Source organism: Ailuropoda melanoleuca, chromosome 11 (genome assembly GCF_002007445.2).
Source record: "Ailuropoda melanoleuca isolate Jingjing chromosome 11, ASM200744v2, whole genome shotgun sequence".
Classification (NCBI taxonomy): domain Eukaryota; kingdom Metazoa; phylum Chordata; class Mammalia; order Carnivora; family Ursidae; genus Ailuropoda; species Ailuropoda melanoleuca.
In genome coordinates this window covers 56830362-56851189 of record NC_048228.1, presented here as the reverse complement: position 1 = coordinate 56851189, position 20828 = coordinate 56830362, and the positions used below count along the sequence as shown (strand labels likewise).

Here is a 20828-nt window from a genome sequence, read left to right as displayed (position 1 = left end):
AACCTACCCGCTGCATCCCCCGTTGGCCTGCCAGCGCCTCTCTCCAGCCTGAAGGTAGCTTTTTAACTACCTTTTGCCTTCTCTCAACCCATGGACCAAGTGGAAACCATAACAGAAAAAGAGAAAAAGCCACCTGCAAAAAACCATTAAGAAAAAAAAAAAGCACAAAATAAAACAAGAAAACCACACACACGTAAAAAGAAAGAAATTTGTCATCATACAAAGACAGTGTGCTTTCAAATTTGTTTTAATTAAAATACCTATGACATCTTCATGGTTCATAGCTACTTCTTTTAATATGTGTTACAAGTGAAGGATTTCCACAAAAACCTGCATCAACACTGAAGAATTAATGTACCTGGTTTCTGTAGGTCTAAAATGTTTTTTGCTGTGTTTTGCTGATGGTAAAATTACTTCACGGTGATTTCAAGAGTTGATCAAGATCCTCGTACAAATAAGAGACTCTAATTCGGTGCCCAATTCTGTCCAGAGTCAGTTTACAACCATACCCTTTCCTCAAATGCTATGAATGAAAGCAGATAGAGCATGTTCCAACCCAACCCTCAGGAAGTGATGGTTCCAGTTTCTCACAGCACTGCCAGGTAACTTGCAATGGAAAAGGACATACTTCACAATTCCAGGAAGTCTGAGTGACTAAAACCAAAAGTATACTATGGTAAGAGAGCCATGATATGGGTTCATGCAATAGAGAAATAGTAATGGTCCTATTTTGATAGGAGCTCTTTCTTTGCTTAGGCCTTTTTGACTTAACATGAGACTTGTTGTTTCGTAAAGTTCATAAATATTCCCTCAGGACCACAGTTCATTCAAAACAGCCATTGTACACACTAATTTAAAATGCATGCTAAATAAGGTTGGGAATAACCTTAGGTAAAAATGACTTCAGAGAGTTGCTACAAGATGGTTTTCTCTTAGATACCAGTCTGGGAGGCAATCCAGTTGCGGTAGGCAGTCACTCGCATATAGACACCTGGCTTATTGACTTCACCACATTTTTCTCCCCAGCTCACTATTCCAACAAGGTACCAAATATTTCGAGAATTGGGATGAACTAGTGGTCCTCCAGAGTCACCCTAAATAAAACAAAGAATATTAGTCATTATGAGAATTAACTTTCAGATACTTTATTAAGTGATAAGCCCAGATGAAGTTTGTGATTCATGCTTCATACAAACCATAGGAAAATGTATGGTGTAAATCCCTGTATCATCCTTAACCCCACCTTTGGCTGGAATATATTCTCTGGGGCTCTTTGGTGTTGACTTGAACTTTGAAGGCATGAACTGATAAGATACAAGGTCTAGTTCTATGAGAAAGCTTTTGGGAAACAAATATCATAGATGTACTTAGATAGAGAACAAGGTTTCATATCTGAGAAAAGTAGCCAGAACCTAGCCATGAGGCAGTTAAGAAGGTAAGAGAAATGGCTGGAAGTGTTGAAAATTCTTTGAGACTGATCCTTTACTAAATATGGTTAAGATTACGGACTGTAATGCTAGACTACCTTGGTTTGTGTGCCAGCTCTTCCACTCACTAGCTACGTGCTCTGGTGCAAATCACTTGACCTTCCTCTGACTCAGTTTTCTCATCTGTAATACGATAACGAGAGTATCTACATCACAAGGCTGTGATGCGGATTAAATTAATTGTTTGTAAAAGACTTCAATCAGTGCTTGGCTCGGAGTAAGTCCAACTTACGTGTGTGTTAAACACTTACAGACATATGTTGCACGTAGCGGAGAATTCCTTTAGCACCAAAGCTGGAGGCAGTTTAATAGAATTGTCAAAGTGAAAAATAACTGAAGCATAGAATTGTGTCCATATTGACGATTTTCATAAAATAACAGCAGTTATTTATACACTATGCGGTCAATATGACTAGTGTCCAGACTTACCTGGCAGGCATCTATATTTCCTTCCAAGTACCCAGCACATAGCATTGTGTCTGATACTAAACCATCATATCCTTCCCTAGCATTACAAGTGTTTGTGTCAATAATCTTGACAGGTGCCTTCTGAAGTACGTCTGGGTATTTACCTAAAGGAAGTAAACATTACCAGTAAAAGAGCTGCTCTGAAACAGAGCAGGATGGAAACATTGTTTTGTCTTCTGTACATAAAACCTACATTTGACTCTTGCCTATTCTTAAGATTAAAAAGCCCACTCAGTTCTCTCACTTAAATCAATGAAACAAAAAACTTCAAAGAATAATTTGAAATCTTTCAAAAGCTGCTTTTCTATGTCCTTATCTCTTTTTTTACATCTTTGAACCAGAACTTTCTCAATTAGTTATTCCAGGTTGGGGAGTTTGTACAACCAATTTGTCTCCACAGAACATTCCAAACCAAGGATTTGCAAAGCCATAACTCCATATGCATCATCTCCTGAAACGTTGCCTGGGAGAACTAGGCATCCTGAAGTAAATGACATCTTTGCCTGCACCTAGGTCACCATTTTTTCTTGCTGCTTTTGTACTCAAATTCTATGTTAAGCCTTCACTGAACTTACCATTATATGAAAATGCTCCCCATCCTGTAACAACAACTCCTTCACCTGGTGGAAAAACCTGCGTGGCTTCAGGAAGACAAACTCGATGTACATCATTCTGAAATAAGACTTTTTCAGTGAGCTTTATAATTGCAATATCATCATGATGTTCACCCTGGATGTAGTCTTCATGAATAATAATTTGTTGAACATAACGTTGCATATAGGGGGGATTCACTGTGGTGCCAAAGCTGACAGTATAGTTTTTTGGATTGTTTGTCCTAAAGAAACAAAAATTATGTATTTTGTATTTATTTCAAAATAATAGAAATACAGCCTGCACCAACTGTACTCTTTTCATGACATTAATATTCCTTTGCTGTATAGCTCAGTAGCAGGGATAGTCTGATTTTTAAAATTCATTTAAAAAATCTTGTTTGAGGGGCACCTGGGTGGCTCCATTGTTAAGCGTCTGCCTTCGGCTAAGGGCGTGATCCCAGATTCCTGGGATCGAGCCCCACAATAGGCTCCGCCGCTGGGAGCCTGCTTCTTCCTCTCCCACTCCCCCTGCTTGTGTTCCCTCTCTCACTGGCTGTCTCTCTCTCTGTCAAATAAATAAATAAAATCTTTTAAAAAAATTAAAAAATAGGGGTGCCTGGGTGGCACAGCGGTTAAGCGTCTGCCTTCAGCTCAGGGCGTGATCCCGGCGTTATGGGATCGAGCCCCACATCAGGCTCCTCCACTATGAGCCTGCTTCTTTCTCTCCCACTCCCCCTGCTTGTGTTCCCTCTCTCGCTGGCTGTCTCTATCTCTGTCAAATAAATAAATAAAATCTTTAAAAAAATAAATAAAAATAAAATAAAAAAATAAAAAATCTTGTTTGAGTCCCTATACCATACACTATGTAAAGCAATGGGAACATAGAAATAAAAATTAATAGCTATACCTTCAAGAGACTTAAATCTAATGAAAGTTGGGCATAAACATAGACAGTTATAATTGCTTAAGTGCTTTGCATAGAATTAGCGGGACAACAAGGCAGGTGGACTTAAATCTGCATGCTCTAGGGAAGAGCTTTCTTAGGGAAAGTAGCATTTTGGGTAAGATTGTAGAGCTGAGGCATAGTTGCCTAAAAGGTAAAGAGAAGGGGACAGGGAGGGACAGAGGGGAAGGGAGGTACGAAACAGGATGATGTGTTTTAGCAACTATGAGTAGTTAGGGATATCTGGAGTATAAAGTTATGAGAAGTAAGAATCATGTGAGACAAACATGTAGTATCAAGAGTCAATGACTCTTTGCATTCTTATAGGTGATGCAGAACAATCTTGGATTGCCTTCCTATATAATTTGTCTTCCAAACCAGGACACCTGAGATGAGAGTGCTACTGGTAATGAAGCTGGGAAAACAGGTGAGAACCGGAACTCTTCCAGGGTCTTTGGTTTCCCTAGCCTTGGGCAACATGATGAACTTACCTTTGAAAGCAGTGAGCTGCGGTCACCAGGTATCTTTCACTGATCAAAGATGCCCCACAGTGGTGTCGGCCATTCTTTTTGAGCGTTGCTTGCCATGGCCATTCTCCTTTCTGAGCATTGGAACCTCCTCTGATTCTATCATACGTAGCTGACATCCTTGCTCGTGTCCCACAGCCTGTCAGAGTCAGTTTTGTTCCATTGAGAGTAGGAAGATAATGTTTATTTGATTATAAAGCAGGGAGTGAGCTGGGTTATTCTTGTATGGTTCTATCTGACAATATCTTGCACTGAAGGGGATAGGTTGTAATTTGCACAGGAATCACTAGCAGCCCCTGGATCACTTCCATACCCAGCACAGTACCACCAAGATTCTTCAGCATTTGGAGAATATGAGAACTGTGGGAGGCAGATAAAGCTACGGTTAAGTCCATGGGCTCTGCAGCCCTGGTTTGAATTCTGACCATACCGTTCACGAGCTGGATCAACTTGGGTAAATTATTTCACTTGTTTCTGCTTCAGTTTCCCCATCTCTCAAATGGGATGATAATAATGATATCTATCTTTACGAAAGTTGTGAGGATTAAATGATTTGTATGTAAAGTACCTAATTAGAATTGTGCCTAACTAACAACAACAAATCTTGACTGCTATGTCTTAGATCATCTCGCACATTTAATTAAGAAGTATCTGAACTTACGGTTGTTGATAATCTTTTCAGCATCAACCTTACTGATTTCTGAAATAGAACAAAAAGCTCATGGTAAATATAATACCTAGCATTAATCCATTGACCCTGGGGCCAATGAAGTCAGATGCTAGATTCAGCAGAGCAGGAGGGTCCAGAAATAATTTTGAATCTCAGGATAAAGTGTCAGTAAAAAGGAGAGAATATTGGCTTATTTGAATTGCTCTTTTACTCTATGTGAATGTATGATATGGAAATACCGCCTCCATAGTTCCACATGAGAGACTTCTTTTTTATTTAATTGGAACTGTATTCTTTATCATCTTAGGTGGAAAATTACCAGTATCTTTTCTTAGAAGGACAGGAAGACTCGCAAGTGACCCTGATCCCTGTCAGTACATAAAAATAACTTTTAAAAAGTGACCTGTCTTGTAACGGCAGATTGCATGCTATTTTTTAATGTTATAGGAGTTCATGAAAAAATACACAACACACACCATTACTTTTAAGACTGTTCAAAGTTTTACTGTTTGCTTTATAATGAGAAGCAGTTTCCCCCCAGAACTGCTTTCAGTTATTGCATTATGATTTGATTATTATGTTCTCAATAATAAAGAACATAAATTATTACTCTGATATAAAATAATGACATATTCATTTAAAAAACTGAGTATCAGTTTTATGCATGATACTTGTGATATATGTTAGAAATAAAAAGATGAGAAGGAGGGGTTAAGATGGTGGAGGAGTAGGGGACCCCTTTTTCAGCTGGTCCCCTGAGTCGAGTTGGATAGGTACCAGACCAGCCTGAACACCCACGGAATCAGCCTGAGACGCAGGAAGATACATCTAGATCTCTACAAATGAACATCTCCAGTGCTGAGTATTGAGGTACGAAGTGGGGAGCCATGAAACCGCGCACAGATATCGGAAGATAAACGGAAGGGGGAGGGAGCTGCTGCATTTGGGCACCAGGAAGCGGTAGCCACCTGCGTGGGGGAGCGGATGGACTCGCAGATGGCACCCGGGAGACAGCAGACTGAGACCACGAGCTGGGAGTGCGCNGGAGGGCCACCTGCACGGGGGAGCAGGCGGACTCGCGGTCGGTGTGCTCACTGGATCCAGACTGAGACCGGGAGCTCCGGGAGCACGCGGGGGCGGCTGGCGGCTGGCGGCTGGTGGTGTTAGGNACAAAGGACAGAGACGTGCCGGCCCTGGAAGTGAGGGCTGGGACGCCGGGTGTGGGGCGCACAGCCCGGGATGCTGCAGGGTTGAGCAGCACCAACAGAAACAGAGTTAAAGTGGCCAGAACATCAGTGGAGAACAGTCTGCGATCCCTCTGTTCTGAGACAGAGGCTGAGATTCAGCCGCTGCTGCTCTCTCAGAAGAGGCACAGCAAACCACCAGGGAAAGCCACCAGAGAACAAAAGCCTGGAAATACCGGCTCACAGGGTGCTCCTCCCCATCCCCCCTCACAGGGGACACGGAGACTACCCAAACAGGGTTGCCTGAGTATCGGTGCGGCAGGCCCCTCCCCCAGAAGGCAGGCTGAAAAATCAAGAAGCCCACAACCCGGAGCGCCTGAGTGGCGCAGTCACCAAGCACCTGTCTTCGGATTAGGGTGTGTTTACAACGTTCCGGAAAGGAGTCCCTCATCGGGCTTCTCCACCGGGAGCCTGCTTCTTCCTCTCCCACTCCTCTGCTTGGGTTCCCTTTCTTGCTGACTGTCTCTCTCTCTCTCAAATAAATAAATAAACTCTTTAAGGAAGAAGCCCACATCCCTAAGATCTCTATAAAACAAGGGCGCACGGCCTGGGTCCCAGTCAACACTTGGGCTCTGGACAACCCTGCAATCTCTCTTCATCAGAATGACGAGAAGGAGAAGTCCCCCCCAGCAAAGAAAAGATAATGAGTCTGTGGCCTCTGCCACAGAATTGGCCTCGGCCACAGAATTAATACATATGGATGTATCCCAATTATCAGAAATGGAATTCAGAGCAACAATGGTCAAGATGATGAGTAAACTTGAAAAAAGCATCAGAGAAAGCGTTGCTGAGAATATAGAATCCCTAAGGGCAGAAATGAGAGCGAATCTGGCAGAAATTAAAAATTCTATGAGCCAAATGCAGTCAAAACTAGAGGCTCTGAGGGACATGGTGAATGAGTCAGAAAAACGTATCAGGAAATGGAGGATGGGTTAGTAGAAGAAAAAGCTAAAATAGAATAGGGACTTAAAAAAATCCACACCCAAGAATGTAGGTTATGGGAGATTACTGACTCTATGAAACGATCCAATGTCAGAATCATCGGCATCCCTGAAGGGGTGGAGAAAAACAGAGGTCTAGAAGAGATATTTGAACAAATTGTAGCTGAAAACTTCCCTAATCTAGCAAGGGAAACAAGCATTCGTGTCCAAGAGGCAGAGAGGACCCCATCCAAGCTCAACCAGGACAAACCTACGCCACGGCATGTCATAGTGCAATTCGCAAATATTAGATCCAAGGATACAGTATTGAAAGCGGCCAGGGCAAAGAAATTTCTCACGTACCAAGGCAAAGGTATCAGGATTACGTCAGACCTGTCTACAGAGACCTGGAATGAGAGAAAGGCTTGGGGGGGCATTTTTAAAGCTCTTTCAGAGAAAAACATGCAGCCAAGGATCCTTTATCCAGCAAAGCTGNTTCTCAACATTTGCTGCAACATGGACGGCACTGGAGGAGATAATGCTAAGTGAAATAAGTCAAGCAGAGAAAGACAATTATCATATGATTTCTCTCATCTATGGAACTTAAGAACTAGGAAGATCAGTAGGGGAAGAAAGGGATGAAGAAAGGGGGGGTAATCAGAAGGGGGAATGAAGCATGAGAGACTGTGGACTATGAGAAACAAACTGAGGGCTTCAGAGGGGAGGGGGGTGGGGGAATGGGATAGACTGGTGATGGGTAGTAAGGAGGGCACGTATTGCATTGGTGCACTGGGTGTTATACGCAACTAATGAATCATCGAACTTTACATCAGAAATGAGGGATGTACTGTATGGTGACTAACATAATATAATAAAAAACATTAAAATAAAAAAAAATAAATGGGTAGATAGGCTAGAGTAGACAAGATGAAGGCTCCCGGCCGACTGAGTAGCAGGTGAAAAGGAAATGACAGAAGTTGTGCATACACACACGTGAGCACAAAATGATACTGGCAAATAGGCAACCTCCTCAAGCTTTAAACATCACGATAAGGTGTCTGCAACTTGTTCAAAAGCAAAAGGGAATTGCCAAAGAGTAACAAGTGAAATATTTTTATATGTGTTCTACTGTGTATCCTTTGACTCACTAATCCCACTTTAAGGAAATAATCTAAGGAAATAATTATAAATTTGTGCAACTATACTGTTCAAAGTATGTTTCTAATATTGAGATTGTCTAAAATTAGAAAATTTTTAAATAACGTAAACATCTTATAGTAAGGGCTTAAATGAAGAAAACCTTGGCTCACCCATATATTAGAATGCTATATAGCTGTCAAAGATACTGTGGAAAAAAACATTTAATGGCATGGAAAGATGTTTGCTACATGTTAAATGAAAAATGTTTATATAAAACATATATAGTATAACACCGTTTTTCATAAATATATATATACATACACACACACAGTAGGTACAAAAGACATTGGAAGGCTATAAAACTGCACATCAATTTATTCTTTCCTGTGGGATTATGGGTGATTTAAACGTTAATCCTTTTGCTTATTTTTTTTCTAACGTGTTACTTTTGTAATTTAAAAAATTATATGTCTTCTATGTCTAGAGGTTTCTGGGGTGCTGGTCACAATCTATTTCTTGACCTCGATTGGGTTTACACTGGCCTTTGCTTTAAATTATTTGTTTAAAAGTTTTTGTTTAAAAATGTAAATCTGTTTAAAAAACTTTCTTCTATAAAAAAAAAGAAATAAAAAGATGAGAGTAACACTGTTCCTATTTAATATATAAGCTTACCCGTGAGCCTAAGAGAATTAGGATCTGTAGTCAGAGAGCCTGTATGGTTCCTCAGCATCTGACGTAAGATGCTTTCAATTCTTCTTCTTGTGTCTTCCTTCATTGATCTGGAAGCCTTGAATACTAGCCATATATGTGCAGTGACATTGTTGTTATGAGGGCTGGAAAGAAGATAAATATGTTTCTACAAGATAAACATATTTCATATGTTGCTAAAAAATAGCATTTCCTTCCTCATTCCCTGATCTTTCATATTTTTATTTCTTCTGACTTTTGTGGGTTTGTGTAGTAATTTCACTTTTGGTTAATCACAGGAGCATCCATCTGCTTACATTTATTTGGTGACAGTAACCATGCAGCTATAGTATTCATCTTAGAGGACAGATATTTCTATAAATCTGAAAAATAGGAAAGGCCTGAAGCACAGGGTAGAAGTACCACATAAGAGGGATCGAGCCCTGCATCAGGCTCTGCGCTTTGTGTGGTGTCTGAGGCTTGGGATTCTCTCTCCTTCTCCCTCTGTCCCTTCCACTCATGCTCTCTCTCTCTCTCTCTCTCTCTAAAATAAGTAAGTAAGTAAATAAATAAATATTTTTTTAATAAAAGAAGTACCATGTAAGAACTGGGCTCACTTATTCATGTATTCACCAGTCATTCATTGAGCAACTGCTATAAACAAGTGACTGGAATAGGTGCTATGAGGTGATGCAAGGGTGACTAACACATGGTTCCTACCCTCCAGGAATTTGAGATTTCTAGGAGATAAGACACGTATACAAATTACTACAATAAATTAGGCAGAAGTGATGATATTTATTTTATTTTATCTGCAAATAGAAGAAGGGTAAGTCATTTTTTACTTAAAGAAGCAGAGAAATTTTCATGGAAGAGGTGACATATACACTGGACCTTAAAGTATTGTTATCATGACTTCATTATGAAGCACAAAATTTCATCAGGCAGAGAAAAGGAAGAGTACTACTCCAGAATAACTGAAGAGCAATAATTAGCATTCACGGGGCATCCTCTGTGTTCTGGACATCTGCTGTATTTTCACATTTATTATCACACTTAAACTTCATAACAACCCTGCAACATAGGTGTCATTATCTTCATTTTATAGACAGGGAAAAATGGAAGCTCTGGGAGGCTACCCAATCTGTTTAAGATTACACAGCTGCTAAACTCAGACCAGATTCAGTACAATTGACTCTATAACCCAGGATTTTTTTTTAAAGATTTTATTTATTTATTTGACAGAGACAGCCAGTGAGAGAGGGAACACAAGCAGGGGGAGAGGGAGAGGAAGAAGCAGGTTCCTAGCGGAGGAGCCTGATGTGGGGCTCGATCCCAGAATGCTGGGATCATGCCCTGCGCCGAAGGCAGACACTTAACGACTGCGCCACTCAGGCGCCCCAAGGATTTTCATACTGTACTGTCTCTTTATACCCAGTCACAGAGACAACAATGTCTAGGAGTTTGGGCTTAGATGGAGGAGGACTTTTAATGCTCGTCAAGGGGTAGCAGTAAAGAAAAGTTGTGGAATAAAACCATGCTTCAGGAAGATGAACCTGACTGTGGTGTTCAGGAAAGATTGGTTTGGAATTCAGGAAAGGTGTGAGCAACCTAAGAGGCTGACAAACAGACATGTAGGAATTGTCAAGCAGCTTTGAGGCTAGTGTTTGAAGTGTCACTCTTATGCTTTGGCTCTTCCTGACAGATGACTAATATTTTGGCATAAAAATCAGTAACCAGTGCTAGGAAATAGCACACACAGGTTTGATTATCATAGGAGGGTGTACCAAAATGAAAACCTCTGTCCTACAGCCTCCCCATCACCTCTTTTGGGCTCCCACTTCCTATGGATACCTAAAGTTACATGCATGTGAAAACAAAGCAGAAGATCTCCAGTGGTTGCAATTATCTCTGAAAGATACCTGGGCCCTTCAATTTTAGCCTCCCACCCCTTTCCAATGTTCAAATCAACCCTCAAGGTTAATTTTAATTGAGATCTTGGTGTATCCTGCAATTTCAGGAGTCCCATGAGTTCCAGGAGCAGGGGAAGAAGGGAAGACATATAGTATGGCGGCATTATTGAAGATAAAAGCAAAAATTGCCTTCACTGGAAATGTGTTTATTTGCAAATCTTTTCATACATATATCTTTGATTCTGAGTCCAGTTTTACGAGAGAGGCAGTAAGGGTGCTATTATCAGTATTTCATGGATATGTAAGCAGACTCAAAGTGATATACTAACTCACCCAAGGCTCTGGGGCTACTAAGTGGCAAAAGCCTGGGCTTAGGTTGACTAATTCCAGTTCTTGAGCTCCCCTGCTATTCCATGCTACTCTAAACCCATATGCAGAGGACACATAGTCTATTTTACTTACAGACTAGAAGGACCTCCTTGTCATTGAAGCTCGATGTAGATATGCTCTTTTCTACCCTGTAAGAACTCTTTTCTACCCTGTAAGTTCCACAAGGTATTTAGCTGACTTGCAAGTAGAAAGACATGAGAAAACACGGTCTGTATTTACACTACTGCTAAAATGTTAGACCATCAAACATTGGTCAAAGGGATCATCTGCTATTTGCTGGACATAAAAACTTAAGAAACTTGAGTGATGAGGCATTTAATGAATAATAAATTCTCAATAGATCTAATGAATAAAAGTAGATAGCCCAATCTTTGCTTTGGTTTTATACTGAACAATTCTGACATTAAGCTTAGGGTGATACTGTTTATTAGTAATTTATTGACTAATGACTATAACATTTCAAAATTCTTTTTACAGAGGTACTTGAAATATGTATGTATGACTGGGTTGATCCCTTTTTTAACTGCTATTATTAGTTACTTACACCAGTGTGATGACTTGAGAATTGATATATTGTCTGTAAATGCTAGAGCTTTGAAATGCATCAACCATCTGTTAAAGAGAACATAGAGTCAAACATCAAATTCAAATAATATATTTCTATTTCAGAGAACTAACAATGAAATAAATATAGGAAAATACTAATTTACCTTAGTCTCGAGAATTTTGCTAAGATAGTTATTCTCCAGTGATGTCTCTCTTTGGTAATTTCTGTTATATGGGATATCTAACACTTTAAAGCTACCTTGGTAATAGTAGATCGTGTTTTCTGTGGGATAAAAACATGATCCAAGAATTATTTAGGTAAAATGGATTTCAAATGCAAATATAGATTACATAGTAATACCAACTAGTAAATATCAAGCTCATATTCAACATTGATAAAGCCTGTGAATCTTTCTGGCACAGTTGATTAGATGTCCTGGGCATTGTGAAAAGTATTTTGACCCATAATGCAGCAGATAAAGATATAGACAAAAGTAAGAAAGAAGAGTAATGTCTTGATTGAGACAGATAAGATCATATACTATAAATGAGATTTCTATCCCATAATCATCAAACTATGTGTAAAAATAGTTACCATTTATTATGTGCCATGAGAAGATGCTTTATAAAACACATATAAAGTATACCCTTTTTTTTTTCCCCAGGAGAAATGTGGTCTCAGAGATATTCAGAAATTTAGCTAATATCATATGGCTACTAAGAGCCAAGGATCAAATTTGATTTGACTACAAAGTCCACACCTAATCCTTATATTTCCTTCTCAAATTTTCATAGATACTAACCCATTTGGTATATGATACATCTTACCTCTAATATGTGATTGGTATTAAGCTGTTATATACCACCCAGCATATAGCAAACACTAGATACTATTTTGCACTGTGATCATTGCCTTTGAGGACTATGTGATAGAAAAGACAGGCTCAATATGGAAAAAATCATTACATGAGGTAATAATAGGGATATAATTAAATGATAATGTTAATTGTTTAACTACAGTTTCTATTTGAATGCAGGGAAGGAAAGGAAAGCATCATAATTAAAATAAAATATGACTGAACTATTATAAATGTGGTGAAAATATTTTACAGTGAGAAAGGTGATAGAAAAAGAAGTCAGAAAATTCTACAGAAAATGCTGGAAATGGGTTGTTTATGAATAATAGTTTGTGAACCAACATTGTTAATTGTAGTTAGTCTGTCTGGGGGTCATGGATCTTTTCCTATAGAGACCAAACTTTGCAATGGTTGGTTATTAGACTTTACCATAAGTAGTAAAAAATACATCTTGAAATTATTCAACTTTCTTTTTTATAATTCAGTGTTCACAGTGCATCCTTCAGTTCTTTATTTAGATTCCTAAATATTTCTACCTATTATGATAATCAGGCTGCCATGAATATTCCTCAATATAAACTAATAAATTGACAAGATACAAACTTTTTATTACTACTGCACGGGGCACTTTTCCAAGAGCCAGGGGATAAACTTAGATGTAAACATTTTACGTCTAAGACATTTAAGACTAAGAAACCACACCCTAGAACAAGGAATCAAGTATTAATTTAATTCTATGCAGCAATCCTAATGGCCAGAGATGGCTCACTATGCTGAGGTCACTGTGACACCAGTCCTCTGTTGGTGCCTCGTGAAATGAAAACAACCCCTTGAGGATGGGATATCCATAAGGCACACCTGCACCTTATAATTAACATTCCCATTTCTCTAAGTGGTTCAAATGACAATACTAATTGAGGAAGATGGATGAGGGACAGAAAGAAAGAATTGTTTTATGACTTTTCCATGACTTAGAACTTATTTCTGTGAAGACAACTTACAACTTACACACACCATGCACACACACACACACACACACACACAGACACGTTTTTGTTTCTGTACAGGGAGTGTTCTGGAGTGCAGTAACAGAGCTTAAGCATGAATTATAGAAACATGTCTGTTTAAATTTGACAGAGTAAAAGCACTTTTTTTACATTCTCCTTCTTCTAAGTTTTTAAAAAGACCAAAAGACAAGGGGAAAGGGCTCATTTCCAAAGAAAACCACAACTCCAGACTAAAAACTAAAAGGCAAATATTCCCCCAAATGTGAAGTATACACTAGGGTGAAAAATGATACAGAACAGAGATACATCTCTTCACAAGTTGGGTCAAATGAAGGTCTTTCTAAAAGTTCTCAATGTTTCTATGATTAGAGTAATGAGACTTCAGGGTCCGGAAGAAAGACAAGGAATATTTCCATAGAGCCATATTTTGACCCTGCAGAATGACAGCAGTGAAAATAAAAGTGAAACCATACTAATGTGCCATTTTTTGGGATGTGTTCTAATCCCCCAGCTGAGGCAACTTGCTAGAGGTAAATTGGGATGAACATGGGAGGGAAATCAGGATCACTATATCATGATTCAGAGTCTGTAAATTAAGGTGCTTTCCTAAGGCTACACCAGCTACTTTTGTTAAAAACTAAAGATAAGTGTTCCATAGGGTTAAAAAATAAATAGGGGCACCTGGGTGGCACAGCGGTTAAGCGTCTGCCTTTGGGGGCGCCTGGGTGGCACAGCGGTTAAGCGTCTGCCTTTGGCTCAGGGCGTGATCCTGGCATTATGGGATCGAGCCACATCAGGCTCCTCCGCTATAAGCCTGCTTCTTCCTCTCCCACTCCCCCTGCTTGCGTTCCCTCTCTTGCTGGCTGTCTCTATCTCTGTCGAATAAATAAATAAAATCTTTTTAAAAAACAAATTAATTAATTAATTAATTGGATAAGAGAATATTTGAGATAAGTCAAAATATAAGTTGCAAACTCCCACCCCACAGATTTACTTCCCATAGTATTCTTTAGAAATCATCTAGTAATTATGATTACAAACCAGAATGAAGTGTCATAAATGTTGACAATATAAAAAGAATATTGCTAACAAACCACTGGGAAGTTGGGAGAAAAATGAGAATTATAAGTATATGCTGATTTTCTTGTCTTTCTTAATATTTTAATCATAAAGTCATATAATATCATCTTGGTGTTACTTTTTATGCCTGTCAGTTATTTATCTGTGCATTCATGTTTCTATATTGTATACATTCTTTTACTTGTCTATATTCAAAAGATGTCTATAATAGAATGCTTGGTAAATGTGTATTTCTAGTATCTTGGGTCATTGATGGCCATTTTAAAGGAAGATAGATAATTTATTGTTTGCGATTATCTCTTTGTCTTTGGTAGAAATGGAAATAAAGTTGACAGCAAACTGAAATAAATAAAAATGTATTCATTACCTACCTACTGCCAGAAAATGAACCAGGAGACCAATAGTTACTCCCAGGATTGCCAACACTCCAAACACAATGAGGGCAATCATCCATAGTGGAAAAGATGGACGGGAAGCTGTGACTGGTCTGCAAGTAAAGGATATAAATATAAAAGGCATATCAGAAATAAATCACAGTCATTCTAAATCTTTATTTCTTTACTCTTGCTTACCCCCAGAAGCTCAATTTAGGCATCATAGTAGCAATAGGTATATAAGGAAAGGAAAGGAAAGAAAAAGAAAGGAAGAAAAGAAAGGAAAGAAAGGAAGGAAGAAGGAGGGGAAGGAAGAGAAAGAAGGAAAGAAGTTTAAAATCAATTGTAGAGAAGCGTGCTGTGTTCAACCTACAGTAAATTAGGTATTTTCACCATGCTTCATTTAGACAACTAATAGGTATTGTTTAAATTGAAATAGGGATTTGGGGTAACTTTACAGATAAAGAGGCATGAGGAGACAGTATAGGAAGAGGGAACAACAAGCAGTGCTCAAAAAATGGCCAGAAATTCAGTTTTCTTGCAGTGAACTATGTGTCATGGATTGGCCAAAGATGAAACTGTACAACGTAATGGCTAATTTTAAGTGTCAGCTTTGGCTAGGCTACAGTGCCAAGCTGTTTGGTCAAACACAAGTCTGCATGTTACTGTGAAAGTATTCTGTAGCTATAATAAACATTTATAATCAGTTGACTTAAAGATTCCCCTCTATAGGTAGATGGGCCTCATCCAATCAGCGAAGGACATAAGAGCTAAAACTGAGCTTTTCATGAGAAGAAAAAAAATTCTGCCTTGGGGGTAGAAATCCTGCCTGAGTTTCGAGCTTTATCAACCTTACTATTGTGTGAAGCAATTCCTTAAAATAAAATCTCTCTATCTTAGATACATATATCCCATATATTTATATGCCTATCTAGCTAGCTCGCTAGCTCTCCATTGAGAGAGAAAAGGAGAGAAAGAGAGAGGGGAGGAGGAAGAGGAAATAGAAAGAGATATCTTACTGTTCCTGTTTCCCTGGAAAATCCTCATACAGAGGCGACAACAAGGACTTTGTTACCACACAAAGGTGTTGAGATTTTGTCTTAAATACTGAGGCTCCTCCAAGTGTGATTGGAGGACAGCCTTTATCAAAATCACCTGGGAGTGCTTACTACATATCCAGATTGTAGTATCCTACCTCAGATCTAGTGAATTCAAATTCCTGAAAGGGTCTGAGAATTTGCAGTTTAACACTTTCAGTGTTGCAGATTTTTACTAAACTATATGCTATCTTCACAGCAAAACTGGAAAACTTTAATCCAGCCAGACCTATCACCAGGGTTTTCAGATTAGAGGTGGCATTGAAGGAAGGCTGGGTGGCTCAGTAGGTGAACCATCTGCCTTCAGATCATGATTCCAGGTCCTCGGATGGAGCGCTGCATTGGGCTCCCTGCCTGGCAGCAAACCCTAGTTCTCCTTCTCCCTCCGCCCCTCCCCCCTGCTCGTGCTTGCGTGCTCTCCCTCTGTCTCTCTAGCGTGTTCGCTCTTAAATAAATAAATAAAATCTTAAAAAAAAAAAGAAAGAAAGAAAAAGGAAGTGGCATTCGAGGGCAGTATGTATGATGTATTGGATCTCAGATAAAAATAAACTGAGTTGATGCTTTCAGGAGAACAAGTTTGTGTGTGTGTGTTTTTAATACATCTTCTGTTGATTTTTTCCCCATTCTCTCTGGAAACTATTTCATACTTCTTTTTTCCTCAAACCTCCAGCACCTTTTACCCCATCCTCAATCTTAGCTGATAACCTTACTTTCTGGTCCACTGAGAAAATTGAAGGCATCAGAAGAGAATATTTACAACTCTATCATCACATTTACAAGTTTCTCATCTGTACCCCACACTCTGCTTTTTCTTCATGTTTCTGTAAATGAACTGTGCCCCTGTCTTAAGGCAACCCCTCCATCATCTCATCTCATTTTCCAACCTGCTTCTAATCTATGTTCCAGCCATTTCAAACTACTCAGAGTTCCATGGACAACTGAACTCCTTCACATCTCCATGTCCTTGCATAGTGTGGTTCTTCTGCCTAAAATGTCCACCTCAAGTCTACGCAGTGAGCTCCGACTAAGACTTTATTACTCAACTCTTTTATCTCCTCTTTGTTGAGGTCTTCCATGGCTAACCTGAATATGGATCTACACTGAGAGTATTTTGTATTTTTACATGGTAGTCTTTTCTTTTTTTTTTTTTTAAGGTTTTATTTATTTATTTGACAGAGATAGAGAGACAGCCAGCGAGAGAGGGAACACAAGCAGGGGGAGTGGGAGAGGAAGAAGCAGGCTCACAGCAGAGGAGCCCGATGCGGGACTCGATCCCATAATGCCGGGATCATGCCCTGAGCCGAAGGCTGACGCTTAACCACTGTGCCACCCAGGCGCCCCTTACATGGTGGTCTTTTCACCTCTACTCAAGGCCATGTTATGGTCCGGCCCATGTCATTAATTATTGTTGATACTGTCGTTGCTTCGTACCCAGGCCATACTGTGGGGTCTAGTACATTATAGGTAGGGTTTGTTGAAGTAGTGAATAAAGGATGCCAATGGGTATTGAGGACAACTAGATTATGAAGGATAAATAGATCAGAGGGATACAAACTATAGAGGGTGTCAGTGCTAATCAGAAGAGGTTTTTTTACTTTATGCAGTGGAAATGACTAACACGAGGACATGCAGCAGGTAGGAAGATGAATCTGCAGTCTGCATGATGATAGTTTAAAGGAGGGAGAAAAAGGAGAGGAGGACCAATGAGCAAAGAGGCTAATATAATCAGTGGGAATGGAGTAATGGCATCCTGGCTTGTGGTAGTAAGAAAAGAAGCAAAGTGATGCATTGAGTAGAGTATTTGTCAGAACTTGGCAATTAATTAGCTATCTTGGTAAAGGATAGGGACATGTCAAAGACAACACACGATTTTATCTTGAGAAGAATGAAGTCTAGGAGAGGTAACTTCGGGGAAAAATGATAAATATTTTATATCTGGAATTTAAGAGACATTTAAATTTCCAGTACACAAATGGAGACGTCAGACTGGTAGTTAACTGAGGCACCATAGTTGGGGTTAACTTAGGAGTCATCCAAAAATGGAACAAACAAAGCTATGAAACTGGATTAGTAAATTTAGTGCTTGTTATATAAAATAGAGTACAAAATTGATATTTCTCTTTCTGAGGCAAACATTTGTTTCCATTCTAACTACAACGAATTCATCTCAATTTTTTCATGCTTACCTGATTTTCACAGTCTCGTTGTTTGACATCACTCAAAAGACTTAAATTGTCAGCATGTTTCTTAACTATAAAATTTTAAATCTTGTCCACCTTTCAGTGACGGGTAAGCACTTACCTCATCTCCTAGGCATTCTGCTCCACCAAGACTACTTTGATGACCGCTTGGTTCTCTAGCCTTTGCTCCACACCCTTTCCTTACTTTTCTGTCTCCCATAAATTGTCATTGATTACTTTTCTTTTCCTAGGAGTCTCTTAACTGGGGATATATTTATACATTTCTTGTTTTGTCCAGTTTTATTTTTAAATTTTTACCTCAGGACAGGACTTCATATAGATTTGGGTATTTTTTTTTCTTTTATCTTTACAATTTGTTTTAGAACTGGTATTCTTATAAGAACAGACATAAATCTAAATCTATTAAAATGTGATCAAATAAGATTTAGAATTCATCCAGACGCTATGGCTAGAAAGAAGATTGCAATAACTTCCTAATTTTTATTTGTCTTTCATTGAAAATGCTGTAGAATTTTAGAGTTACATTCCCTACCCTCTTTTTTCATTTTGATTTTTGTTTGTCACCAGCTCAGATGCTTCTCTCAGATGCAGCTACCTTTAACTGATAACCTGAAGATCTTACACATCATTACACAGATTAAATATCTGTTTAAAAATGACAGACTTCCCACACAGAAAAATCACTCAACTATTTAGCCAATATTTCTGGTACTCCATACTATAAATTCTTTCAAAAAATCACATAAGGGGGATTACTGGAAGAGGATATAGAATATCAATTGTATCTTGCCATAAAAAATGAAAACAAAAAACAACAAACTCCTGGCGATGAAATCTCAATGCCACCTTGGCAAGGACCTAAAACACCACTTTCTCCTGAGACTTTTCCCAATCTGTCCTAGAGAACTACTCTAAGAAAACAATTGAAATTGATAGAATATGGCATTGAAGTCTTTACGTCTACTTCTAGTGTAGTTTTTCTTCCTCTTGGCCATTCATTATTCAGGCACCCAAATACAACCACAGGATTGACTAAGGGCTCCTCAAAAGCACCTGCAGAAACAACCGTGTTTCCAAATTCGTCCAGATTCTTCTGGCCAGATTAATGCCTTAGTCTGTAAAGTTAACCACTAAATTATGGCTTGAATCTTTCCTGGGTAACTAGGTGTACTTGGAAACAATGGACTAATCCTTTGAAATCTTTCAGGTAAAGACTTTACACAAGTGTCAAAATGTTGAAGGAGAAGAAGGTGCCCTATTTAAAAAAAAAAAAAAAAGCACATCTATCCAGCATAAAAGTGATGTCTGTCTTATAGGCAAAACAACAACAAAATAATCATGCTGTTTACTTTCCACTTACTAAATGTGTGTGATCACCCTTTCCTTTACTGATAGACCAGAGATGCGGCTAATAAGAAAATATCAGAGTTACGAATAATATGACATATCTAAAAAAGAATTTGCACAACAGTAAATTATTTACTTTAGTTCAAAAAAATGTTCTTGGCATATTCCATCACAGTGAGTGTGCTCTTTCTAGTCACATTTTATATGAATAGTGATTTGTAAATTATGTATATGTGTGTGTATGTCTTAAAGGGCTAAACAATTGACTAAAGGTGCAAATTTTTGGAGAAGCATTTGTGTAAAGCATGCATTTATATTTTATATTTATCTAAACATTAAATATTTTATAATTAGGTTCACTTTATTTTGCTAAATTTTGATGAAAGTATTTTTTTAAATGCATCATGAATGCCTTTGGCTCAGGTCATGATCTCGGGGTCTTGGATGGAGCCCTGCCCCAGGCTCCCTGCTCACTGGGGAGTCTGTTTCTCCCTCTCCCTCTGCCCCACACCCTGGTGGTACTTCTCTGCCTCTCTGTCTCAAAAAAATATATAAAACCTTTAAAAATATAAATAAATAAAATGACATTAAAAATCACTTTCACTTAACATAATAATTATCTAGTTAGATACTTTAAAAATAAGTAGCACATGTCTATACATGATTCTCTTCTAGTTCATGAATAATTTTTCAGATAAAAATGCATGGTTTATAAACGATTCTATAAAGAACACCTATGAAGCAATGGTGCTATGAGATTCAAGACAATATTTATTAAAGCAGTTTAGAAAGCACTAGATATTAAACAAATACAAAGGAGTCATCATCATCATCACCACCAATAACAATTTAACATTTGATTTATGAGAGAATTTTTCCCTCTGCTTCTTCCTTTGTACTTTACAACAGTCACATATTTTTCATTCACAGGATGTTAAGCTGCCTTTCACCCTTCTGAAGCATTCTCCAAAGCATGACATAAAACTATAGATTCCAGACACAAATGCACGTGTGTTACAGGGGTGTCTCCATGCAGAAAGTCCAAAAGGCTGTAGAAAAAATTACAAATCCCCCTCTTAACTCAGTTATTTTACTGCAACCCTTGGGTGGGAGTCATATAGGGGAAACAGTTAATTCTAATTATGTCTAATTAGAATTTTGGGCAAGCAAATGTCCACTTACCTATACATACTGTGCTGATATAATTTAGGCTGTTGGTGTTATTAAGATAAAGGAAACTTCTGCACTTCTTTTGTCCTGGTCAGTGGTTCTCAGGTAAATGTGCTAACCACAATGATACTTGGGATTTTAAGGGTTGGGTGCAATAGCAGAAAGCA

General features: G+C 38.6%; 1 protein-coding gene across 2 annotated transcripts; it reads right to left on the bottom strand.

The window, feature by feature from the left end:
- Nucleotides 1-235: 235 nt before the first annotated feature.
- On the bottom strand, nt 236-20828 carry LOC105234393 (transmembrane protease serine 11B-like protein). 2 transcript variants are annotated; one of them, XM_034672156.1, is made up of 10 exons: nt 20674-20824; nt 14844-14959; nt 11693-11811; nt 11527-11594; nt 8665-8825; nt 4680-4718; nt 3983-4157; nt 2531-2790; nt 1917-2059; nt 236-1094 (listed from the first exon to the last, which is right to left on the bottom strand). In XM_034672156.1, exons 1-10 carry the CDS (start codon nt 20679-20681, stop codon nt 933-935), a joined length of 1251 nt encoding a protein of 416 aa, XP_034528047.1. In that variant the 5' UTR covers nt 20682-20824; the 3' UTR covers nt 236-932. The 2 variants fall into 2 exon arrangements, with proteins under 2 accessions (XP_034528047.1, XP_034528048.1); XM_034672157.1 differs by lacking the exon at nt 4680-4718 and having other exon boundaries at nt 20674-20828.

Bases quoted from the DNA above. Each gene is read 5' to 3' on its own strand.
- LOC105234393 (XM_034672156.1), bottom strand. The intron at 11,595-11,692 runs GTAAATTAGTAT...TCTCTTTAACAG, and splicing joins GCAAAATTCTCGAGACTAAG to ATGGTTGATGCATTTCAAAG. The intron at 4,158-4,679 runs GTAAGTTCAGAT...TGACTCTGACAG, and splicing joins TGAAAAGATTATCAACAACC to GCTGTGGGACACGAGCAAGG.